This window comes from Sminthopsis crassicaudata, chromosome 1, assembly GCF_048593235.1.
Source record: "Sminthopsis crassicaudata isolate SCR6 chromosome 1, ASM4859323v1, whole genome shotgun sequence".
NCBI classification, from domain to species: Eukaryota; Metazoa; Chordata; class Mammalia; order Dasyuromorphia; family Dasyuridae; genus Sminthopsis; species Sminthopsis crassicaudata.
Window position 1 is genome coordinate 75,089,598 of NC_133617.1, and position 24,993 is coordinate 75,114,590.

The 24,993-nt window shown below is 46.7% G+C and overlaps 2 protein-coding genes across 36 annotated transcripts in view; both read right to left on the reverse strand.

Annotated features, from left to right (window-relative positions):
* SCRIB (scribble planar cell polarity protein) overlaps positions 1-14,724 on the reverse strand; it is a 62,886-nt gene extending 48,162 nt beyond the window's left edge. For all 27 annotated transcript variants that reach the window (XM_074262125.1, XM_074262099.1, XM_074262042.1 and 24 more), the window contains exons 1-13: positions 14,432-14,724; positions 12,700-12,817; positions 11,915-11,993; positions 11,622-11,711; positions 11,435-11,491; positions 11,179-11,242; positions 10,981-11,055; positions 10,392-10,536; positions 9,897-10,015; positions 9,271-9,470; positions 8,968-9,134; positions 8,610-8,740; positions 8,230-8,355 (exon numbers count right to left, since the gene is read on the reverse strand). In XM_074262125.1, coding sequence (XP_074118226.1) covers positions 8,230-8,355; positions 8,610-8,740; positions 8,968-9,134; positions 9,271-9,470; positions 9,897-10,015; positions 10,392-10,536; positions 10,981-11,055; positions 11,179-11,242; positions 11,435-11,491; positions 11,622-11,711; positions 11,915-11,993; positions 12,700-12,817; positions 14,432-14,590 — 1,530 coding nt within the window. In that variant the 5' untranslated portion in view covers positions 14,591-14,724. The remainder of the gene's footprint in view (positions 1-8,229; positions 8,356-8,609; positions 8,741-8,967; positions 9,135-9,270; positions 9,471-9,896; positions 10,016-10,391; positions 10,537-10,980; positions 11,056-11,178; positions 11,243-11,434; positions 11,492-11,621; positions 11,712-11,914; positions 11,994-12,699; positions 12,818-14,431) is intronic.
* A 1,745-nt stretch (positions 14,725-16,469) lies between these two features.
* PUF60 (poly(U) binding splicing factor 60) overlaps positions 16,470-24,993 on the reverse strand; it is a 36,620-nt gene continuing 28,096 nt past the window's right edge. For 6 of the 9 annotated variants that reach the window (XM_074262272.1, XM_074262254.1, XM_074262318.1 and 3 more), the window contains 7 exons: positions 22,617-22,778; positions 22,361-22,453; positions 21,498-21,711; positions 21,179-21,369; positions 20,818-20,953; positions 20,346-20,581; positions 19,189-19,919 (listed from right to left, as the gene is read on the reverse strand). In XM_074262272.1, the coding sequence (XP_074118373.1) occupies positions 19,620-19,919; positions 20,346-20,581; positions 20,818-20,953; positions 21,179-21,369; positions 21,498-21,711; positions 22,361-22,453; positions 22,617-22,778 (1,332 nt within the window). In that variant the 3' untranslated portion in view covers positions 19,189-19,619. Of the gene's footprint in view, positions 16,663-17,823; positions 18,094-19,188; positions 19,920-20,345; positions 20,582-20,817; positions 20,954-21,178; positions 21,370-21,497; positions 21,712-22,360; positions 22,454-22,616; positions 22,779-24,993 lie in introns of those variants that run through there. The other 3 variants (XM_074262264.1, XM_074262290.1, XM_074262325.1) reach the window with 3 other exon arrangements.

Consider the following 24,993-nt stretch of genomic DNA (forward strand, 5'->3'; position numbering starts at 1 on the left):
TTCCTCACATCAAGAAGAAATTTATCCCTCTGAAACTTTCTTGTTCTGCTCTCTGGGGCCAAGTTAAACAAGCAAGATCCCTTCCATACACCACAGCTCCTCAAATATTTGGAGACAATGATGTCTCTCCAGAGCCGTCTTCATGGGAAACATATCCAATTCTTTCCACTAATCTTCCTTCTTCTGACAGCTCCTCCACTGCCTCTTTCAATGGCTCCACTAAAGTTTCCAGTTCCCTAAGCTAAGTTTTCTCCAAGGCAACTCCTTTTGCTATATAGCTCAATGATATAGCACTTCAAACCCAACATGTCCAAAAGTAAAATCTTCCCCATCCCTCTAGCAATAATAGTACCATGAAGAGTTGAAACCTTTGTATCATTTTTGACTCTCTCCTTCCTTTACCTCTGACATATGGGAGTTACTACTAAGACTTGTTATTCATTCATTCATCAAATATGTATTAGACTCTTATAAGTGGCATCATCTATCTTCAACATAAAGAAGATCCAACTCACTTCCAGCTGATTAATGATAGACAGAAACAACTACACCCAGAGAAGGAACACTGGGAATTGAATGTAAATTGTTAGCACTACTGTCTGTCTACCCAGGTTACTTATACCTTCGGAATCTCATACTTAACATGCAACAAGAAAATGGGATTTACACACATATATTGTATCTAGGTTATACTGTAACACATGTAAAATGTATGGGATTGCCTGTCATCTAGGGGAGGGAGTAGAGGGAGGGAGAAGATAATTTGGAAAAATGAATACAAGGGATAATGTTATAAAAAAATTACTCATGCATATATACTGTCAAAAAATTTATAATTATAAAATTAATTAAAAAAAAAAAAGAAAGAAAAAAAATAAGTGGCATCATCACCATATAAGTAACAATAGTAGCAGTAGTAATAATGATGATGATAAAGACAGCTAACATTACTTTCTAGTTATTACCTCATTTATTGCTTACAATAACCCTGGGAGGCAGGGACTACTATTATCTTGGAAACTGAGGCAGAGAGAAGTTAAATGACTTGTCCAGGATCCTGCAGTTGGATTTGAAATCTTCCTGATTCCAGGCCAGTGCTCTGAGCATCATGGCACCACCTGGCAGTCCCTACATCTCATGCCTGAATTACTGCAATAGTTCTTCTTGTTTTTTAAAACTATTTTTAAATGCTATAAAGTGTCACCAGACTACCTTTCCTTAAAAATACTTTTATCAAGTCAAAAACTTGCTCAAAAAACTCAACTGTCTCTCCCCTGTCTAAAGGATAAAATCTGAACTTCTAAATCTAGCATTCAAAACCTACCACTCAAAACACACAGACCTCGCCAAATTTCTTTCCTACTACTAACTGTGATCGTATATAAAATATTTTCTGTCTCTGGGACCTTTTTGAGAAATGAAGCTTATTTTAATCAAACAACAAATATTTATTAAATAAAATTCAAGGTAACTATCAGGGACTATTTTAGATGCTGGTAATGAAAAATCAAAAGTGAAATATTCCATACCCTTGAATCTGGAAGGAGGCACAGGGGACAATCTGTGCCAAGGTACAGAAATACAATGTGGAAAAAGAGCCAGAAGGATAACTGGGTTGAACATCAGAATGTAGGAAAGGTAAGTTAGAGTGAATGGTTAGGCTTGGATAATGCTCTAGCAAAAGAGATCTAAAAGGAACAGCTAAACTCGAATTTATGAAATTATGAAAGTTATGAGAGAATTGATTTCTCCTTTTCAGGAAAAAAGGAATGTCAAGATTATGTCAAATGGTGTAGCGACTTCAAGAAGGATAAAATTTGAAAAAAGGCCACTGAATTTGACAAGTAAGAGGTCAAAGGTAACCTGGAAAGTGCAGCTTCAATTGAGTGATGAGGCTGGAAGATTACAAGAGGTGGATGAGTAAGTTAAGAGGAAAGAAAACATTCAAAGAATGCTGGCTGTGAAAGTACAGTAGTCTGAAAGGATGGTATGGTCAAGTGAAATATCTTTTTTAGGGATGAGAGAATCATAGATATGTTTGTAAGCAGCAGATAAGGATATATTATATGAGGAAAGAAAGAGTATAAGAGAGAAGGTAAGCTTTCAGAGGAAGGGGTCAAGTACATGTGTAAGGGGATGGCCTAGGCAAGTTGGGATACATGTTCTTCAAAGGCTGGAGTAAAGACGAAATAGAATGGGGGATGGTATCAAAGGGTTTTAGGATGAAGAGTGAATTCAAATTGAGTAATTTCTTGCTTCTAAAAGATGTAAAAATCAAAGTCCTCTTCTGAGAAGGAAAGGGAAATGGGGAAGGATAGGCCAAAAGCTTGAAGAAAAAAAGATTAGGAATAGCTAATTTGGGTAATATGGTAGTTATTAGGGAAGAATAAAATCACTGGTTAAGAGGTGAAACAATAGGGAGAGATGTAATGAAAGGTTATGGTGAGATCCAGAAACGTAAGATTTCTTACAACCTGAGTGCTATTTGTGAGGTACAGTAAGCTCAAGGGTATGATTGTTCCCATTAAAGTGCTACTGTGGAGCAGGTGGCTGATGAAGTGGAAGGCCATGGGGATCAAGAGAATTATCAACAAATAAGCTGAAATCCCGTGGTGCAAAAACAGGGATTGTTGTGGGGAGAAAACTGTAAGCTGGGTACTAAATTTCTTGAGAAAAGAGATGACCTGGATGTTAATAGAGCATTGCCTAGAGTATCTACATAAGATGATATGGAGAGAATAAATACCAAAGAAGGAAAGGCTGCTCAGTGGTATCAGTGGAAGGAGGGTAATCTGTAAAGTCTTCAATTACAGGTGACTTATCTTCCCCTTAACTTGTCTTCCCAACAGCATCGTCTAGCACAAAGTCTCAAACACAGAAGGTATTCATTAAAAACTAGTTGAACTGCTTTCAATACAAAGGAGCAACACAAACTCCAACCATGCATAGTGGCAGTATAAGTAGACAATACACTGGTAGGTACTCAACTCAACACCCAAGTGTAAAGAACTTGGACTAGGCATGAAGAACTACAGACACACAGACACACTCAAAAACACTCCTTTCAAAGAGGGAATAATGGTCCATTAGTTTCTTGCATGAAAACATGATCCTCACCCTAGAAAAGCCTATCACTTTTATGGAGGAGATAAAGTCCCCCAGAGAAGCAGTCTCTGCCTTCTGGTTACTCCAATCCTGGGAAGAATGGAAAAGTAAAAAGAAATCCCCACCCTCAGTGAAGGCAACTTGGGCAGGAATTTGAGAAGCTCAAAGTTCAGGAGTCAAGGGGGACAGCTCTCATGGTTCTCAAGGCACATAAATATGGAAGGAAGCTTAAAAATCATCTGACCCAGTGGTCCTCACAATTTTTAAATAGGGGCCAGTTCACTTCCCTCAGACTGTGGGAGGGCTGGACTATAGTAAAAACAAAAACTTACACTCTGGGGGGCAGCTAGGTGGGACAGTGGATAGAGCACCAGCCTTGAATTCAGGAGGACCCGAGTTCAAATCTGGTCTCAGACACTTAACACTTCCTAGCTGTGTGACCCTGGGCAAGTCTGGGGTTAAGTCCCAGCCTCAGAAAAAAAACCCAAAAACTCACACTCTGTCTCAGCCCCTCAGCCCATTTGCCATAAACCCAAGGGCAGCATGTGGCCCGCGGGCCATAGTTTGAGAACCCCTGATCTAACCTAATTCCTTTACTTTATGGCTCAGGAAATTTAAAGTCCAGAAGTACTGACGTGAGCAAAGAGATGACTAGGACCAGGAAGGGCTTTAATGGGAAAAATGTTACTGGAAGTCAAAACCTTGGGTCTCTGATGATTGCTCTGGCACCTCCAGATTCCAAGGGCTTGGTAAGTGATGGGCTCAGTGAATCCCACCAAATAACAGTGCAGAGGAAGGGGACCAGAGTCACCTAGGCCGACACAGGCTACCACTAAGAAACCCAGGGAACAACCACTCACCAGCAATAAGGGGAGGAAATGGAGTGTCCAAGAATAGTTCAAGACAGGAAAAAGATCCACATGGAATAGCAGCACAAATAACTCCACAGAGGAAGTCCCCACCCCCCAGCCCAGTGCCTTGTCATGTCCTCCTCCATCTGTATCCCACCACTCCTGTGTCTTGCTCCCTTGAGTGCCTTCACACCTTGTGAGGGAATAACGGTGTCTTCATCTTATAAAATCAGAGAAGGGCAAATAAAATAGAAGGATCCCAGGCTCTTTACAAAATTTACTAATGCATAAAAGCAGAAAACCCATTGATAACATTAAGAATTTTAAAATATTTTGGCACCCCAGAACAATGGGCCAAACTAATAACATAAAATATGTAAAGGATAAATATATAGTCTTGCACTTAAAAAAATCAACTGCCTAAGGATGAGATGGAGAAACTGTGGTTGGGTAGCAGCTCTGAAAAAAGACCTAGGGGCTTCAGGGGCCTGCAAGCTTAATCTGAGGCAACTAGATGGTGGGAAAGTATGGTGCCAGACATTAAGTCAGAAAGACTTAAGTTCAAATTTGGCCTCAGACATTTCCTTGCCGTGTGACCTAGGCAGTCCCTCAATTCTATTTGTCTCAGTTTCCTTACCTGTAAAATTAACTGGAGAAGGAAATGGCAAACCATGCCAAGGTCTTTGCCAAGAAAACCACAAAGGGGAACACAAAAAGTTAGACACTACTGAAATGACTAAATGCCAACAAAAGCTTAATCTGAGCCAACAGTGATATGGCAAACCAAACCAAGGACAAGATCTTAGGTTGTATTAATGGCAACATATTGTTTCAGAAGAGAGAGGGGAGAGTCTGGATGTCTTCTGGTCATCTCTCATCTGGTCAGATGACCCCTGAAGTATAAGAATCAGTTCTAACCAACAAATTTTTGGAAGAGTAGTGGGAAACTGGCATAAATTCAGGGGATGACCATTAAAACTGTTAGGGATTCTGAATCATGCCACATGCGGAAGGAACTAGAGAGATTTAACCTAGTAGAAAAGAAGGCTTAAAGGGCATGATCACTTCAGGTAAAGAACTGTCATAAAGAAGAAAAGTACTTTTTTAAACTGCGCCCAGAAGGCAGAACAAAGAACAATTGGAAGCTGCAGAGAGGTAGATTTCAGCTCAACATAAAGATAAACTCTATTAAAAAATAAATTAAATAAAGCTATTATAAAATTAAATAGGTTGCTTAGAGAGCTAGGTATTGGAGAAGTTACAGAGGATGTATGATCTCTTGCAGGGGATGTTGTAGAGAGATGGTTCCTTGTAGAACTCAAGTTTGGATTCTGTGCCTCAGTCCTCAAGACTCCTGAAATTCCTCAGGGCTGGGTATCAAGAAAAAAGGGAACACCCAGAGAGCAGCAACAATAAAGAATTCCAATGCCCTTTGCACCTTCAGACATCTTTTTAGGAGAGTCAGTGTGATTTAGTGGGAAACGTACTGTGTTTAAGCATCATTAGAAATAGGTTTGGTTACTGACTCTCACACTTACTTGTTATGTGACCCTGAGCAAATTTCTTCACCTTTCCAAAGCCACAGTTTCTCCATGTGTAAAATAGAGATAACAGTTCTACTAACTTTTCTCTCATGGTTGCTCTAAGAGATGCCCCTTTTAAACCTTTAAGTCCTTTGGAAATGAAAGCCATCATTTCTCTCACTGTTGTTGCTCTAGGCTCCCCAGCAGACCCAGGGTAATATAGACCAGGCCGCAAGGAGACACACAGACTAAAGCCCTGATCTCAGACTCTTGATAAGAGTGAAGAGGTGCAAGATTCACAATCTTATGAGACCTCTGCTGGAGAAGGTATTGAGAGACTTACGTAAAGGATATATAGTTGAAGCTAAAAGGAACTATTATTTTTAAGTTCTTTGTAAATTACAGTATAAATGCTAGTTAATTTTTTAAGTTTATAAAATACAAGTTTCTTTCTCCAACAAGGATCAACAATCCAACAAAATGAAGAGCCAAAGCACCAGTCTGAGAACTTTTCTTAGAAAAGACAAAAGAGATAGGAAAAGAAAATGTCCAAAGTTTAAGAAAGGTGCTTTTGGCTGGGGATCCCCAGGCATGGAAACAAACTGGGACTCGGAGTCTCAGGAAATTTCTCCTGCCCAGCCCAGCAGATCTATGGTTAGATTTTAAACCATGGGAGATCCAGATGGCCGTATTCTGTAAGCACAGGCTCTTAAAAGTTGGGAATAGATCACACAGGTCAACTTACTGATAAAGGAACACCTACTATAACATTTGTGACAAATCTTAATGCAGTCTCTGCCTGAATATCTCCTACACATCTGCTACACCTTATCAATCTCTTTTCCTAAAATTTGGTGCCCAGAACCAAACAAAAAATTCTGATGAGATCTGACCAGAACAGGGAACAAACAACAGTACTATTACTTCCCTCACTTTGGATACTATAATAGTTAATAAGAACTAAGATTTACAGGGCATTTTAAGCTTTGCAAAACATTTTACAAATATTATCTCATGAAAGAATACTAGAGCAGGATTCAGAAGCATTAGATGCTAAATTCTCTTTTTGGAGAGATGAGGTGTTATGGAGGTGGAATACTGTATACAACAGCTGACAAGATTGCTGTAGTCTTTGGTTTTACTTAATGATTTTTCTTGTTTACAAGGGAAGGCTCCTTTAGCTTCAGTTGGGCTGGGAGCAGAGTTGCAGGGCTTTTCTAGAAATGATGACCATGATATAAAAAGAGAAAGTATAAAAAAAAATTTCTTAAAAGAAATATATGTATGTATGTATGTATGCATGTATGTATGTATGTATCTCATTTAATCCTCACAACAACCCTAGGAAGGAAGTGTATTATTATCTTCATTTGAAAGATGAGGAAACTGAGACAGACAGTGGTTAAGAGACTTGCCAAGGACTATACAACTGTAAAGTTTCTGAGACAAGTTAAACTTGGATCTTTCTGATTCCAACCCAGAGCTCTAGCCATTACACCGTCTAGCTACTTATCTTTCCTTCTGAAAACAGCCCAAAATCATTTAAATTCTTTTTTTTTAACTTTTTTTTCCCCTGAGGCTGGGGTTAAGTGACTTGCCCAGGGTCACACAGCTAGGAAGTGTTAAGTGTCTGAGGCCAGATTTGAACTTGGGTCCTCCTGAATTCAGGGCTGGTGCTCTATCCATTGCACCACCTAGCTGCCCTCTAAATCACTTTAATTCTAGGTTTTTATTATTTTTTTGTTTCCTTTGGTTTTGTAGTAAAAGGTTCTTTTGGGAAAAAAAAAAAAAAAAAAACTACAGTCCTGTCTTACTGATATTGGCATAAAGAAAGATCCCTGATTTTACCAGCATGGGAAAACAAGGCAGAGCATATCCAGTCTTTTATAGTCCTGGGAAGGGGTATGCTGATAAAGAAATACTGAACAACTAGCTCTCCAAAAGTGCACAACATATTTTTAAGTTTAATTCACGTTATTTAAATTTTATCACTTTCTCAAATCTAGGCAATCAGCAAGACAACAAACCTAAGATGTGTCTATAGCTTTTATAAATTTCTAAATACTCACACTGAAAATTTAATAATCAGCTCCTGCAGGCCAGGATGAGTTAGTTCTAGTATACCCCTGGTCCTACGTAGTTATATGAGGCACAAACAGATTACTCCAATTACCCAGGATCACACAGCTAGTATCAAAAGTGAGATAAGGACTCAGGTCCTGCTAACTATATGCCGGGCACCCAACTACCACTCCACAAAGCCACACCTGTTGCAGTTTATACTGTAATAGAAATGTAAACTTTCAAGTTTGCAGAGCCTCATTCTAATCCCATGAGGCAATCAACACAAATCTTAATAATCTCATAGTACAAATGCAAGAGCCAAGGCCTAGCCAAGTTTGGTTGTCTTGCCCAAGGTCAAAAAGCTAAGTTGATGAAAGAGTTGAATATGAACCCAGGATGCCTGACTTCAAGTACCCCCTTCTTTTCACCTCTTATTCCTGAATGAAACCCAAAGGGAAAGGATTTCTTCATTCAAAATAGAAAGCCATCCCAGTGGCTAGAGATGCTGCTAGTAGCCAGTGAGCTGGATGCAGAGCCAGCAGGGCAGAGAGGGAAAAAGACTGGCAGGGGATGCTGGAGGACCTTGGTGGAGGAGGACACCAACTCCCCACTCACTCCACGTCCTCTTACTCTTCACCCCCCACTTCCCCCCGGGGCTCGTCTCCCTCCAGGACCCCCCCTCACACCTCTTCAGTGGGCGACATCTGCTCTGAGTCAGGCTTTGCTGTGTAGGCTTCGTTACGCCGATCCTCAATCACTTTCTTCATAACCTTCAACTCGCTGGGGTGGGGAGTAGCTCTTCGCTGCAGACTCTAATGTGAAAGTAACCACGATTGGAAAGTGGCCCCTGCTCTGCGCAGTGGGCTAAGGGGAGAAGAATGAGGGAAGGGAGGAGGAGAGTGACTTTAGCTGGAACCACAAAGCAGTGACAGTGGGAGAGGGGAGAGGGGAGGGCGTGGATTTAGGGACTGGTGTGGCTCTGCAGGCCAGCTGCTTAACAGGGAAGGGAAATGGGAACTTGTCCTCCAAATCATTCATGTTCCTACAACAGTCCGACCCAACTCACCCTCTTCTCTGCCCCAGGATCCTCATCCTCCATACCCACGGGATCCTCCAAGAATTGAATGACGCTGACCCGGTTCACGTGACTGTGGCTGCCACTCCAGCTCTCATCCAAGCTGCTTTGCAGCAGGGTGTCTAGGGGAGCAGAGAGGAAGCAGGGACTGGGCCGGGGGAAGGCACAGAGGAAGGGGGACCAAGGCAGATAAGAACTGGACTAGGAAGGGCAAACATGGAGATGGGGTGAGGCAGAGACCTGGGAGGGCAAGGGCGAGAGTGGGGTAAGGGGAAAAAAAAGGAGTGGGGTGAGGGTGGGATCCAGGCTGGGGTTGGGATGGGGAGAGCTGAATACAATCATGTCCTACCAAGGCTGGGAGAGGGCTGCTGGGGCAACAGGTAGCAGGTGAGCACCTTCTCCCCCGTCTTCTGATCATCTTCTGTTTGGAACTTGAGCATCGGCTGAGCCTGGTTCTCTGCCAGCCACAGGGCCTTCAGGTTGAGGTGGGTGAGGGCGAAGGGCAAACTCTGCAGCCTGGGGGGAATGAAGTCTACTGAGATCTGCCTTGCTCCCCTGAGCCAACGGCCCCTCCAATAACCCCTCCCATGTTCACCACCAAACAAAAGGAAGAAGAGGTAGCCCTCAGAATGGGGAGGGGGAAGGCGCTTACCGGTTCCCTGCCACATCCAGCACATGTAGCTCAGTGGTACCAGCTAGTTCAGGGGGCAGAGAAGCCAGGCGGTTGTCTCGAAGGGAAAGCACATTCAGGCTGGTACAGCCGCCAACCTCGGCAGGGAGTGTCCCTAACCGGTTTCGGTCCACATTCAGGTTAGTCAGTTTGGTAAGTTTCCCCAAAGACCGGGGAAGTGCCTGCAGGAAACAATATGGACCATGAATTAATTCAGGGCTTCCAAATAATCATCAAAAGGTCAGTGACATATCTGCCCAACCCGTCAGGAAGATCCTGGGGTCAGCCTTCTTTCACTGGAACTAGAATGAGACCTCGTCCCATGGAGGGCTTCTAGTGACCCAAGTGAGTGCACAGGGCAGGAGGTTTGCAAAGGACTTCCAGAGACAAAAAGAGAAGGAGAGGAAGAGCATAGAGAACATGACAGCAATCAGAACTGGGACTGTAGAGATAAAACAAACGTGGGCACCGTTGAGGCCTACCACTGGGACAGTACAGAGTCTGTGGGACCAAGGACAGGGTGTGTAGGACGACAGGAGGAATTTTAAAGTCTGTGGAAGCAAGGGGGTATGTACGGAGGGTCCAGGTCCAGGCTCCGTGGCCCATACCGTCAGCATGTTTTCAGTAAGAATGAGCTCTGATAGGTTCTCACACTCTCCGATGGCCTCAGTAACCTCACACAGCCTATTCTGATCCACCTTCAGAATGGAAAGCTGTTTCAATTGACCTGGGGGAAAGAAAGATAGAGTAAATGAAGGAAAGAGATATTTTCAACAGGAGCAGCTGGTGGCAGAATGAATAGAATGCTGGGCCTGAATGCAAATTCAGCCTCAGATACTTAGTAGCTATGTGGCTTGTGGGAAATCATATAAGTTCTATCCTAATTTCTTCATCTGTGAAATGGGGATGATAATAATAATATCACTGTGCTCACAGGATTGTTGAGAAGATCAAATGAGGTAACTTTTATAAAAGGGATATAGTACAGTGCCTAGCAAAAAGAAGGTGCTATATAAATGCTTATTCCCCTTCTCTCTTCCCCTATCTAAGCCCATATCTTTTCTCACCATCAAAAATTAACATCTTTTGAACACCTCACATACCAATGCCATCTGGAAGCCGCTCCAGCAAGTTCTGAGACAGTAATAGGTCAGTGAGCAGCGTCAACCCACTGACCTCAGCTGGCAACTGTTCTAGTTTGTTCTCAGACACATCCAGGCACACCAAGCGCCGAAGGTTCCCCAACTCCTAGAAAAAGTGGAGAAACAGTGAAAGACAAACTAAAACCACGTATTTAGAAGTCAAACTACAGACCGAGAAATGCTCAAAGAGAAGAGCTCAACAGAGACCTGGAAGTGAATACAGCAGGCCTGGGGCTAGAGAAGCCTAGAGGAAAAGTTGAGAGAAGATAAATAGAGGGAAGCCAGGAAAAAGTGAGAGGAAATAAAGGAAAGCTAAGAAGAGAAAGGAATGGAGGAGACAGAAAGGACTAGAACTAGAGGGAAATGAGGAAAGGTTGGAGAGTTTAGAATAAGAGAATCTTGAAAAAAATGGGGGAGACTGAGAAAGAAGGGACAAGTAGAGGATAAGGAAAAGTGAAGGCTCATAGGAAAACAGGGGTTGAGTGAAGTAAGCAAAACAATAGGGAGATTTGGGGAGAAAGTTCCTGATTTAACTCTCCTTTTTGCTTACCGGAGGCAGTGTAGACAACTGGTTTCGGTCCAGCCATAGCTCTCGCAAATTAGGAAGGGCTCCAAGAGTGTCTGGCTGTAACAGAACAGGACAAATAAAGATCTGTCAGTAAAGACTAGGAGTTCTCTTGCTTCTGCCCAAGAAAGTGCTTTTTCACCACCACCTCTAGTCCTCAGGGCCGTAGGCCCTTGCCCTTACCAGCACTTCCAAGTCATTGCCACCTAGATCCAACTGTTCCAGTTTGACAAGGAAGGACAAGGACCTGCAGAAAGGAGAGCAGAAGTGTGGGATGAGAGATTGGTGGAGGGCAACTAAAGGGATTAGGACTGGAGAGGGAAGGAAAGAGCTGAAACTGTATCCAAAAGAACTAAGGTCTTACAGCCTAGGAAGGCAGAGAATCTCTAGAAGCGGAAAAGAATACCTAGATGAGACCAGGGGTTCTGCTGAAACTCACGTGGGAAGGGACTTTAACAGGTTCTCCCGTAGTTCTAAAGTTACCAAGTTGGCCAAACTGGAAGAGAGAATGGGGTAAAGCATGATAGAAGGTGGTTCCTACTTCAACCAAACTGCCATTCCCCTTCCCAAGAGACTCCCACCATCTAAATCCCCTTCTCTCTGCCCAGGTCCTCCCATTTACTCACTTGCCCACATCTCCTGGCAGCACTTGCAGAGATACATCATTCAGAGCAAGATGAGCTAAGCTGCGCAACTGGGTGAAGCCATCGGGAAGCCTACAGAGATTGGGAGAATCAAAAGGAAGAAAAGACCTCCAGACAACCCTCTTTAGAGGGAAAGATAGATCCTTAAATATACCACCACCAGATCAGAGAATACTTAGCTTCCCCTTCTACCCCTATCCCATAGACACAGGGCCCTCAGAAACCAAAAAGAATCACAGAAGATCTTAAGCCTTACTCCTCCCTAGTCCTTTTACCTGGATAGGGGGTTCCCACTAAAGTCTGCAATCTCCAGGGCTTTGCAAAACTTGATGCTCTCAGGTATTTCAGGGATGTCTGCATGACAGAATATATAAATAGCTAATGGTAGCTAACATTTATATAGTACCTACAATGTGCTAGGTACTGTGTTAAGAGCTTTACAATTACTACTTTATTTGATCTTCACAACAATCTCAGAAGTTAGAAGCTATTATTATAACTCCCATTATACAGATGAGGAAACTGAGGCAAGGAGAGGTTAAATGATTTGCCCAGGGTTATACAGCTGCTAAGTATTTGAGGTAAGATTTGAACTTGTCATCCCCATCAGAAGAATGCCCAAGCAGGAAGGGGCTCCAGAGATCACACGTGACCCAGACACTATCGAATAGTCACATCATATTTTTTAAAATGTGGGGTTCCAGGTACTCTTTTGGTGGAGTTGAGGTATCCACGGTGACCATCTATAACACTTCAGCCCATAGCACCAGGCTCAGCTGTAAATTTGGAAGCTTTTTAGTATTGGTTTTCTGAATAAGCCCTGACCCTTTTTTAACATGTGCTGAAGAACACATCCTTCAGGAAGTCCTTTTGGAATTCTGTTGGGCGTTCTTTTGTGTACTGTACAATTAGTAAGCTAGAGCCCAGATCAAGATTTTATTAATTCTCTCATCAACATAAACACAACATAGAAGCCTCGTTCCACCTCCATTCTTAGTGGTCTCCCCATGCCCACCTCTCCAGGGAACCACTCTTAAGCCCCTTTCCCAAGGTCTCTCACCATTTCGGGAAACATCAAGCTCCACCAGCTGCATGAAGTTGGCCACCTCAGGTGGCAGCCTCTGAATCTCATTGTCACTCAGGCCCAGTTTTCTAAGATTCAGCAAGCGGAAGAAAGGCTAGGACATGAAGGAAAAGGGTATATTTGGGGGGCCTTATTAAGAAAGGAAACACTCATCTCAAAGGTAGCCTCTGAGGCCCCCCACTTCACAACTACCCCTGCAGAAGACATCCTATACACACACACACACACACACACACACACACACACACACACACACACACACACACACACACACACACACACACGCTCTGTCCCTCACTTCTCACCAGGTCTCCTAGAACCAATGCCCTGAAGAACCCTAAAATCCATCTAGACTTGCTCGGTCTCCACTTCCCCCTCAGTCTGCTGTTTCTCCTCTAACACACAGCCTCGTTCCCACAGAACTGGGACCCCGGCCCCTAGAACTGGATGGGGAGGTAGGGCGTTTTGTGGATTGCCAGCTCCAGGCCAGGGAGTTGGCTGTTTGTCCATTGTGATGTACAACAGGCGGATTTCCGGCCATTTAACACCAAGACTTAGGAATCTCAAAGCTTTTTGGAATCTGCTTCTCCAACAGTATCCCCTCCCTTACAAGACAACAGCTTCCACCCACAATGCTGGTACACAATGGCCCAACCTAGTAGTAAGTAGGCAGAGGAGACCTGGACCTCCAGCAATGTGGGCCCGGAGGTTCTCAGAACGGGGTGCCCGGGAGGGGCTGCGCGCCTGTAAACGGGAGGGACGTCTGGGCACCGTTAAGTGGGTATGTAAGAGTTCGGAAAAAGAAAAACATGAGACTCAAAGCAAGGCAGCCAGGAGCCTCGGCAATGACACCGAGGGGAGAAGGGAAGAAATAAAAGCAAAGAAAGCAGCAGGGACAGGGTGGAACAGTTACAGGAATACAAGGGGAAAGACTGGTACTGCATTGGGGGAGGGGAAATAAGGAAGGAAAAAGCCCGGCCAAACTCCCAAGGGCCCAGCCCTATCCTGCCCGGACAGGCCGAGGCCTCTCTGCCCCAGGGACGGAAGCCCGGGCAGCCCCAAGGGGGGACTGGGAGCACTGGGGCTTCCCTAGATGTAAGCAAATTAAAAGCTGCTCCGAACGGCAGCTTTGCTCCGGACAATCCCGGCCTTTCCCGCCCGACTGCTGCTCAGGTTTCACATCTCGGCCCCCCAGAGAGGGGCAGCGGCGCCGGTGACAGGTGCCGCCTGGTGCTCCTCGGCAGCAGGTGGGGGGTGAGGCGGAGCAGGAACCAGTTGGACTTGGAGCCGCTCGGTGAGGCCGCCTCTGCCTCAAGCTTTTCCAACACCGGGACGAGGAATGACCGTGGCCTTCCCCAGGAGGTCCGGGGCAGGACCCTGTACTTCTAGCCTCAAGTTCAGGGAGTGACTCAACCCACAGACTCCTGGCTAAGTGAAAGAGCTGGCAGAGAGTGCCCGCGGCGTGCGGGGCTTCTCTGCCCTCGAAAGGGGGGTGGACAAGTGGCCCGCGCAGGTGCCAGACAAGACGCCCAGACCGCCAGAAGCAGGCGCCCCCAGGAGAAGTTCCCAATGCAGCCCCTCCTTGGAACTGCCAATTAGTGCCCGCCCCTCAAATGCCCAGGGAGGCTTCGGGAGAGCGGGAGCTCCCTGCTGAACAAGAGGAGCCCCACTAGCAGCCGGCGCCCCTGACGCGGGGCGCGCCCCTCACCTTGGGCAGCTCCCTCAGCTGGTTGGCGTCGAGCAGCAGCTCCTCCAGGCTGCGGCTGTAGCGGTAGATCTCCTCGGGCACGGCCTGCAGCGAGCAGTGCCGCTTGTCCACCGACTCCACGTGCCGGTTACACCGCCACAAGGGGATGCACTTCAGCATGGTGCTCGCGAAGGCTTCCCTCCCCCAGGAGGAGGGAGCGGGAGGAGGGCAGGGGCTCGGGCAGGCGGGGGGCAGAGAGGCTCAGGCCGGGGCCTAGACGCGGATTACGGGAGCCAAAACCAAGCGAGTCTGGGCAGGAGGCATGGGGCGAGAGGCACCGCTCCGGATCGGGGCGGCGGGCGGCCCCGGCTTCTTATCGGGGAGCGGGAAGGTGCGGCCAGGCCAGGAGCAGCAGGGAGCGGCGGCGGCACTGCCTGGGGCACAGGGGCCCGGGGCAGCCTCGGAGGAGGGACCGGGAGGCAGGGGGCTTCGAGGGGGCTCGGGGCTGCATGCGGGAGGGCAGGTGGGGCCAGGCCTGAGCCCACCGGGAGCTGGACCCTACCAGGTAAACACGGGCCGGAGGGGGGGCCGGGCCAGGCACCCCGGAGGGAGTCCGAAGGGGGCTGGAAAGCACCGGACAGGTGGGAGGGAGGGATTGTTGGGGAGGAGCCCCACAAAAACAACTCTTATGTGCGGGAGGGCGGGTCTAGAAGTTCCTGGGAAGGCCTAGGTTTCCCACACAAGGTGGAGTGAGAAGAGTTCTCTAATACAAGCAACTCAAGTCTCAGAAAAGGCTTCAAATAAAGGGGGGAAAATGAAAAAGGAGCTAAGATTTCTAGTGAAAGCCCCTCAAAGCTGATTTTAGGGCGAGTCGTCCTTGTTAGAAATTCCCCAAGCTGAAGTCCCGGGGGAGGGGGCCGTTAGATCTTCCAAAAAAAAAAAAAATGGTATGGGCAGAAGGGGCTCTGGGGAGGAAAGGGGGCTGCGGGAAGTGAAGGAGGAGGGCCAGGGCCAGGGCAGGGAAAGGGATTTCCCACCCCGGGGAGAAAGGCGGCGCTGAAGGGGAGGAGAACGGCCGAGGGGAGGGGGAGTGTGTGCGAGGGACCCAGACGCGGAGACCTCAGCCTCGGACAAAGGGGCAGGTCTTCCCGGAGACCAGGGGAGCTGGCAGAGCGCCGGGTCCCTATCGGGGAGACCTCGGGAGAGGCTGGAAGGTCTGTGGGGAAAGCCAGGGACTCTGGAGCAGAGGCGAAGCTTCCGCGGACAGCTGGGGGAAGGGGCTCCCGGGAGGGGAGGGGCGGGGCGATGTCTCCGAGGGGGCTCCCCGGGAAGGCGGGGCGGGACGGGGGCGTCTCCTCACCGGCCCTCTCGGCACAGCGCAGCGGGGCCCGGGAAATGGGTGGGGAGAGGCCTGGGACGGGGGTGGGGGGGGCGGGGGGCGCGGCCCCGGCTGGGCGCTCAGGCGCTGAGGCTCCGTTCCCACATCCCGGCTCCTCTTTACTCTCGATCCCACGGCGACGCCTCGGCCTCGAATCGCGGTCTCTGTCTCGGCTCCGATTCCAGCCCTCCGTCCGTCCCTCCCTCCGTCCTCGCCGCCGCCGCCGGAACCGCCACCGGCCGCCCAACCGCCTGCTCGCCGCGCCGCCTGCCGGGAAGGCGAGTCCCTCCCCCGCCGTTTCAGTGCCAAACCCAGTGGAGGACTGCGGTTCCCAGAAGGCCCCGCGGCCTAACTACATTGTTGGCCCGTCCAAGGACCCATATCATTCTCCCGCCCACTTTCGGTCTGGCAAGCCTTTCCCACTCCCTCCCTCTATGCTGCATGCAGGGAAACGTAGTCTAGGTTTCCCAGCCAATCCAAGGAGAGCAACGACTAGAACGTCTAGCATTATGGGAATTATAGTTCCTGATGGACAGGGGGCGTGTAAAAGGAGGTTGCGATCGTGTTCAGGTAATTACCAGTTATCTCGATCCTTATCTAGTGGGCAGACATACCAAGAAAAAGAATTTTTTTAAAGCTGCATTGAGAAAAAAAAACGAAGCTCAAATTAGGAATGGGACATAGGGAAAGCAGAACTCCTTGTCTTATTTTGTTTCGGTTTGGGGAAAAAAAATGAGGCGAAAAGGACAGGAAATGGCTAATGGTGAGCTTTGATGAAGTCAAGTCTTCAGATCCTTATCTTCATTCCAGGAATACTGAGAAATGTGGTGCCGGAAGTGTTTCGTACCGTGGTGAATAGGAGGGATGTCAAAAACTGAAAGAGAAAGGTTCCAGTCTCCCTATCCCCACTCTCCACCCGCACCCCAGCTACCCCTTACAAAAAAGAAAAAAGGTCACCTATAGTTCTCTGCAAAATTCTTTAAAGTATTGATTTTTCGTGGGCTAATCAACAAATCATTTCAAATTAGTCTGATGTTTCTAAGTTACAGGATTCTCCAGGGATCTGCTATCGCTATAGCTTCCGTGTATTTCCATAGCATTTAGCTTAGTCCGTAGTGCAGACAAGAGAATCATATAGATGGAATGACGACCTCATTAAAGATCTAACTGTGGAAGAGTTGAGGAGCTTCCTAAATACTTGAACACCCTCACCGGGGTCTCCAAAGTAGTTTATGAAGTAATTTGTTCACAAAGTCACATTGGTTGTATCTGACCCAGATTTTGAACCTAAACTCTTTGATCCAAGGCTCTTTCCCTTGTATTATGCTTTGCAAAAAACAAACAAACAAACAAACATAAAAAGGATAGTTAAGCTAATGCACTGGATGAGAAGAATCCAAAATATATTTTGATAGGCTGGTATGCTGGGTTTAATATTAAGAGGTAGTTCATTTGAGTATTAGGGTGTTATGAGACTCCAAGTTCTAACTGAATCAACTGTCCTCTGGCACCAAAAGAATCCAATTTGAGACTGCACATAGATGGGGTCTCCCTAAAATGGTCTGGGTATTATATGCCTTGGTCAGACCACATCTGGAAGTTTTCAATTCCAAGTGTATCTTAAAAAGTCATTGGCGGGCCAGCTAGTGAATAGAATGCCAGCACTGAAATCAAGAGAACCAGAGTTAAATGGCCTTAGATACTTACAAGTTGTAAGTGACCCTGGGCAAGTCATTTAACCCCAGTTGCCTTAGCAAGAAAAAAAAAAAGCCATTGGTAAGCAGGAGAATATATAGAGGACAAGAAAAATGATGATGGATCTGGAGAATTGACTACTTGGCCAGGAGAAGGCTTTGGGGAGGGGAAGAGAATGGGTTCCTTCACAAGGAATCTTTAAGCAATGTGGGTGGGCTACAATGAGGAAGTCTGCAGAAAATCATACAATCCAACCTGTGCCTGAATAGGAATCTTTTCTCTTGGTATATGGTCACTAACACATTTGAAGACTTCTAACAATAATTAATTACCATATAGATTTTTCTTTCTTTGGCTACATTCCTGCTTAATTCCAATTCTATAATGAATGTCATTTCATTAACATGGATATTCCCTTCACTAATGTCGATCTCACTCCATCCATGCACTCTTATAAATGCATCCCAGATGATCTATCCAATGTGCTGAGTGGTGGAAATAAAAGGAACATATAAGCTGTCCCTTAGTCTTGTCCTTCATTCTTGCTCAATGACCAGCCCACCTTTTTCTTTACTTGGCATGCATTTCTTTGATGGCCTTTGCTTTTTATCTGGAAAAATGGAGGTAGAAAGGGTGACATTTGACAAGAAGAGGAATGGTCTCCAAAGGAAACAAAGTTAAACGATGTAATAACATCACAAGATGTCACACAAAAATTTTTCATGTTTGTACATATTATTTCTATTAAACTAATTTCCTTGAAGGGTGGACATGTGGCACTTAAACCAGAAAAAATAATGTTCCAGGGGCAATTAAGTCCTTAGGAAATCTAAGTGAGTAACTGTTAGAGGTATGCAACAAGGCTTCTTTAAAGCCAAATTCATTTACTCCCCAACATAAAACTATTGTGAAATGATGATCAAGGCAACATTTTTCTGGGTATGCCTTTTTAATCCTTGAACCCTAGGATTATGTCCTATGAAAAGACACCATTAATTACTTGCAGACTGATTCAAAAGTTTAGGTCAACCCTAAACAGAACCACATTTGGAGGCTCATTTCAGGATCTAAAACCCCATATGCAGGGGATGAGCCTCTCCCATGGCAGGACAAGATTCCCAGGAAGGGAGCTAATAACTGGAAAGTAAAAAGTGAGGAAATCAGATGAGAGCTAAAGCTAGAAAAAGAGGAAAGGAAGAATGAAAGCAGAAATACGGCAGTTCTTGGGGGGATGTGTCCCCTTTCTCAAACTGCTTTAGGTAGTTAAGGCTGAGCCTTTCTTATCCCACCTAGCTATGAATCATCACTTATTTTTCCTTTTCACTGACCTAGATAAGGCAAGGTGGTCCACCACTGCAGGTAAAAATAACCAAGGAATTGCCCCCCTCAAATTTATGTCCCTTCTTTGGAAGACAAGTTACCAACAGACTCCTTCCTTTTCTATTCCTGTTTGGTTTTACGCCTAAGAATGTTACTTCCAACCCCCAGTAATCAAATCCCACCCTGACTTCACGTGACCTGAATCCTCTTTCTTTGTAAAACCTTCCTTGAAATGCACTGACCCAAACTATTGATTGCCCCCTTAAGACTCTGAAGTACGACCCTCATGCTTTCATTCAAACCAGACAGGACTGGTAGGGTTGGACCCAGCCTCAAAGGGACAATCCCTTATCTTTCTGCAGACAACAAAAGGGGAGAGATACTATTTTGTATCATTCTATTTCATTGTGTGTGTATTATTTACCCAGCTATGGGTCCTTGAGGGGAAGAGCATATCTTCTCCTGTTTTCCCCCAGCAGAGCAAACATTTGCTGAACTGAAAAAAAATTTTTTTTGACATGGAGGGTGAGGCTAGATGGCCTCTCCGAAGCACCACAAGGGCCAGAAAGCTCTTGCCAAAGCCTAGGAGGAGGCCCTGGAAGATAAAAGTCCATGGAGAGCTGGGGAGAGCCGGCAAGCATATGATCTCACACACAGTGTGTACAGGGGGCCAGCAGCATCCGTACTTTTATCCAAACTACACAAAAAGGCCAGGCAGGGGCTGAATTCAGCCCCATATATCTTTCTACACAAACTGGAGGGGAGAGACAAGAGGAAAATCCAAGTCTGTGAGGTTGGGGAGGAGCTGGGCCGAGGTCACGCAGACAGGTCACTATTGTCAAAGCGCTCTTGGTCATAGACCTCAGCCACCACTTTTCGGCCAGCAAACCAACGACCATTGAGGGCCTGGATAGCCTTGTGCGTCTCTGAGGCCATGGAGAACTCCACAAAGATCTTGACTATAATTTCAGCGTCCTCCTCCTCACCCTGCTTTTCCTGATAGATGATGACACGGTTGACAGCCCCAAACTTGCCACACTCCTCTGTCACTTCCCCTTCCAGGTCATCATCAATGTCTTTGGGGTCCACCATGTTTCGCAGAACCATCACTGTAGACTGGAAAGACAATGGCATGTGAGCACTGGGACTAGGTGTCCTCAATCTCAGAGCTTAGATGGGGAGGGTTCTCTCCTGTTTTTATTCATTCCCTACTTGATACTGAAGATAACACAGATCTGTTGCCCCTCCCCTTTGACTTTAACCCTTCTACCACATACCCCTCTCTTTCCTTAACCTTCTCCCACATTATTATGGTTAGTTTAAAAGAATAACAAACAGAACCCAAAGATCCCAGGCTAATTCCTAGGAGCAGATATGATGCCTGAAGGCATTAAAAATGAAGACAGAAATCTAGGGATGTGAAGATGGGCTCCTACAGTGGGAGGATGTGGATTTGAAAGGGACACAGGTACAGGATGATGGGAATGGGATGGGACAAAAGATGTAGGAAAAGATTGAATTTTTTCTGGGAGTCTCATTTACCTCCTGCTTCCGCAGCAGTTTTTGCATGACCATGTGGCGGGCACTACTGCCTGAAATGCTCATGTGCTCCTGCTCACTTAGCATCTCTGGCCGCTCTGACTCAGGGAACAATTCCTCCTCTTCCTTTTCCTTCTTGGGCTCCAAGAGGCCTAGTGTTGGAGGGCTAGCCAGAATGGGGTTCACCACTCCCACAGAAGGAATGGTGACAGGGATGGGGGGTCTTGCCGGGGTAACACCTGTCACACAACAACATAACTATGGGTTATCAGTTGAAGTCTTTCTCCCCCACCTCCCATTCCCATATCTCCCATAGCTCAAGTCCTAACAGAAAAAACAGTGGTGAACTAAAGAGGAATAATGATGGAGCCAAAAGAGCAAGTCTATTAAAAGCAACAAAGCTGGGGAGAAAAAAAGGTGAACAGGGAAGACGGAAATCCTGCAACAGATTTGTATGGGTGGCTGGATTGCTTACCTGTGATGACTCCAGGAGCTTGAGCTGCCATGACAGCTTGTGGTAGAGCCCCTAATGGCTGGGCCAGAGTCAGTGCTGGTGACACTAACCCAGGAGTGGCCAGAGTGCCCAACACAGCTGCACCAGCCACTGCTTCCTACAACACAACAGGAAGAGCTCAGGCCAAGATTACATAACTCACAGCCAACACCCCTCACACACACACATTTCCTCCTTAGCCCCTCACCTGTTCCATACCTCACCTCTTTTCCCCAACTCTAAAATTATCTCTTCGTCTCCCCAATAAGACAGTGGATTAAAAAAATAAAAAGCAAAACAAAACAAAACCACACACAAACTGTATCCCTCCAGTGGCTCTCACCTGAGCAGTGATCTTGGCTGTGGCAGCAGCTGCTGCTACAGCAGCTGCAGGTGGAAGGCCCCCAGGAGTGGCAGGTGTAAGTAGGGGCATAGGTGGTGTAACTGCCTTGCCTACCCGAAGGTACTGCCCCCCCAGGTCAAAGAGATTCATGGATGAGACAGCATCTTGAGATGACTGGGCCTTTTCATATTCTGCAAGAATGGAGAAACCAGTAAGACCTATGGCAGTTTATCCATGACCCACTCTTCCACCTTTCCCTTGAGTCAGGGCCTTGCTAAAGGCCCTTCTCCCTCTCCTCTTACTCTGCCCCTGGGCTCACCAATGAATCCATAGCCTTTGTGTTTTCCTGTGGTTGGATCCCGGGCCAAAGTACACGACTTGATCTTGCCAAATGCCTCAAACACACTCTTGATGTCATCATCTGAGAGGTCCTGGTGCACCGAGGCCACGTAGATGCGGTTGAAGGCTCTGGCTTCTTCAGCCAGTTGGTCAATGATGGGCTGAGCCTGTCCGATGTTACTGGGCCTACCCACCTGAGAGTGGGTGGCATGAATGGGCAGGTTAGGCAGACCACTCAAAGTACTCTGATAGGCCAAGCTTATCACAACCCTAATGTATTTTCTGACCACCAATCAGCAAGGAACTAGGTCTTAGGAAGGGCAAGTCTTTGTAGTCAGAAACTCTAGGTTAAACCTTCTATCAGGATGGAGCAAGGAAGGGGGAAAGGAAATCTCAGAACTATCAATGTGGCAGCCATATCATGCCCAGATTCAAGGCATTCTATTAAGTCTCTATCTTGTTTCCACTCTGAACTGAGAAACACTGACTCCACCTGTTTGCATTTAACTGCCTGTGAAAATGTTTCCAAGATAATTAATATAAAACTGTGGTTGTCAAAATGTGCAAACTCTCATGAGTTTTAATGTCATTATGAAAAAACAAGGATCTTGCCCACATAAATCCATGTTTGTACCCCCTGGAAGAGCCCTCTTATCATTAGGCCCTTTCTAGTGAAACATTCACCTTGTCTATTCCCTTCAACCCTCCACTCCAAATAATAATATACAATGAGCTTTTGGTCTTGTTCAAGTCCTTCTGGCTCCTGAAAGCCTCCTTTCTTCATCTACCTCCTGGACCCAGTCACCCCATACTAAAGGGGAGGGTACCCTTGAAGTTCCTCACCTTAATATTCCTTCCTCCTAACATCACAGAGTTCATCTGCTCCAAGGCCAACTGAGCTGCTTCTGGAACCTCATATTCCACAAAGGCAAAACCCTAGATGCAGGGGAAAAGCCAGGTTATGGGGGGATGGGAAGCCTTGGATCTGGAGCTAAGTCCCAACATAAACTTAGCACCCCCTGGAGACAAAGCCTCCTTCTTAACCCACCCAGGGCTAGGAGTAAAGCATATAAGGAAACAGGAGTAGGCCCAGGCCCACCTTGTGTTTCATGGTGACTGAGTCCCAGGACATGTCTATGCTCTTGATAGGCCCAAAAGGGGCAAAGGCCTGGCGGATGGTATCTTCTCCCAACTCATAGTAGATGGAGCCTACATACACCCGACACATGATTGCCAGTGCCCTCTGCCTCTGAGCTGCCATCTAAAGGGGAGAGAAAGAGAGAGAACCACTGACCCATGAGCATGGGGGAAGAGTGAGGGAGCCAGGAAAAATTTCTCCCCAAGCCCCAATACCACCCCAAAACCCTTTTTCAGAGCTGTGGGAGACAGCTCACCCTGCACACACACACAGCAGCAGGGGCAGGCTCTGGCCAGGCTGTGCAGGGCAAGGTGGCAGCAGGCTGGCGGGCGGGCAGGCAGGCCCCCAATCCCACCCTCCCCCCTGCTAGCCCGTACAAGGGTGAGCTCCCAGTCACACATTGATGCTGACCAATCACCTCTGCAATGGCTGCTTCAGGTGGCCAGGCCTGGGATCTCCATGCCTTTCCCCCATTCCCTATTTCCTTCCCATATTTATGGGGAATTCAATAAAACAGTATACTGCTCTGGCCCAAGGAAATAAAGCCAGGCCTAAAAGAAACCAGGCTGTTGGGGGGCAGGGAAATTTCAATAAAAGCACCAACCACTACTTTTCCCTCTACCCTTCCCTCCCATTCCTCCCCCAGGTCAAGCCCTGATTGCCTAGGACATACGCAATGCTGGGATCTTAGCCAGGAGTTGAATGATTGGAGGTATTTGAATTCTATCTGTAGGGCAGTGCCTTACCCCTCAGTTCTGCTAGACAGAGACCTACTACACTTAGGCTGGAATATCCCCTCTATTCAGCTCTCCCACTTTGGGAAGCTATTTCTGAAAGTCACAAGATTCCAGCCTAGGGTTTAAAAGGAGAATCCATAGCCCCAACGGCTAAAAAGACTAAAGACTGAGCTCTAAATTCAGCAAAGTATAGGCCCAGTTCCCTTGTTTTCTCCTCATCATCATCAAGGCTCATTATACCCAGCTTTTTAAAAGAGAGAATCTAGGAACAGAAAGGTTGGGAAGGTGGGAAGGGCACCTCAAAGTAGAAACCTTGAGCTGGTCTTGGCCCTGGCCAACACCTGCTAGTAGCAGGTGCTCTTAAGTAAGGTCCACAGGAGAGGACGGAGGGAATGTAGCAGGAGAGCCCAAGTGCTTTTCCCTCAGCTATGTCCTATCCAAGGATTCCATGGCTACAGAATCCAGAGGGGTTAACAGGGTGATGGGGAGGAGGGCTGGCTAAGGGGTTTGGACTCTTCATGTCCACAGCACAAACCACATATATGCCAAAGCCCATCCCTGCACAGATCCCACTAAGCAGAATCAGTTTTTGCTAGGGGATAGTAAGGAGGACAAATGCAATCCCAATAAGCCGGCTCCCCACCTCACCCTTTAAAGACCCAGAATGACTATATAGCAACTGCCTGCATCAAGAGCAGTAAGAGGTGTAGGGAATTCCTTTGATGAGGTGGAGGGAGGAGTTAGCATCCTACCCTCTAGTTTGGCAGGGTGGTCTCTATGGGTCAAAGCCTCACAATGTGAGAGCAGTGGGCTTCCTTCTGGCAGCTGTGGGGCTAAGGAGATCGACAGACAAAGATAGTGACCATAGCAAGAGGAAAGGAAAGGCCCTGTTCCTAAGGAAATGGCTGGGACTGTCACTAACATTGGAGCTGAACTCGACTGGGAGGCACTATCGACTCATCCACTCCATGCTCTGAGTTGTTAGAATGTCCCTTCTACTTCTACTCTCATCTCCCAAATCACCAGCCTAACTCAGGCACAGTGCTGCTCCTAGGAAAGGGCTGGGGAGAACCAGCTGTGCTTATTCCTCTCTCAGTGGACTCAGCATACATCAGAAAGGTGGAAGAGGAGGCAGGGAAGCACATTGTCCTCCTTAAGGAATATCTCCAAGGACATGAAAGGGATATCCTCCCCTCTCCCCTTTAGCCCTGACTTTGGACCCAGTGCTGCAGCTAGCCTTTTCCTGACCAAGGAGGGCCACCTTGGGAAGAACAGGAGAGTTGGAAGCCACAGATAGTTCAGACAAGTCAATCCTTAAGTGTACCCTTCACCTTCAGGTCTGTTTACGTATTGTTGGCACCTGACTCATCTACCCCAAAGAACAAGATCATAGTGGTTCTTGGGGAAGGGTAGAAAGAAATGAGAAAACAGTAAGCACCCTGGACAATACCTAGGTCTAAGGTCATTATGAAAAAGTGACTAATACAACTGTTTAGATACTATAGGCAAATCCTGCAAATCAGGGGCTCTATCCCCAGAAAGGCCTTATGCCTTCTCCCTTAAAATTAAAGCCCCAAAGATGGGTTTATCTTTCCCCTTCT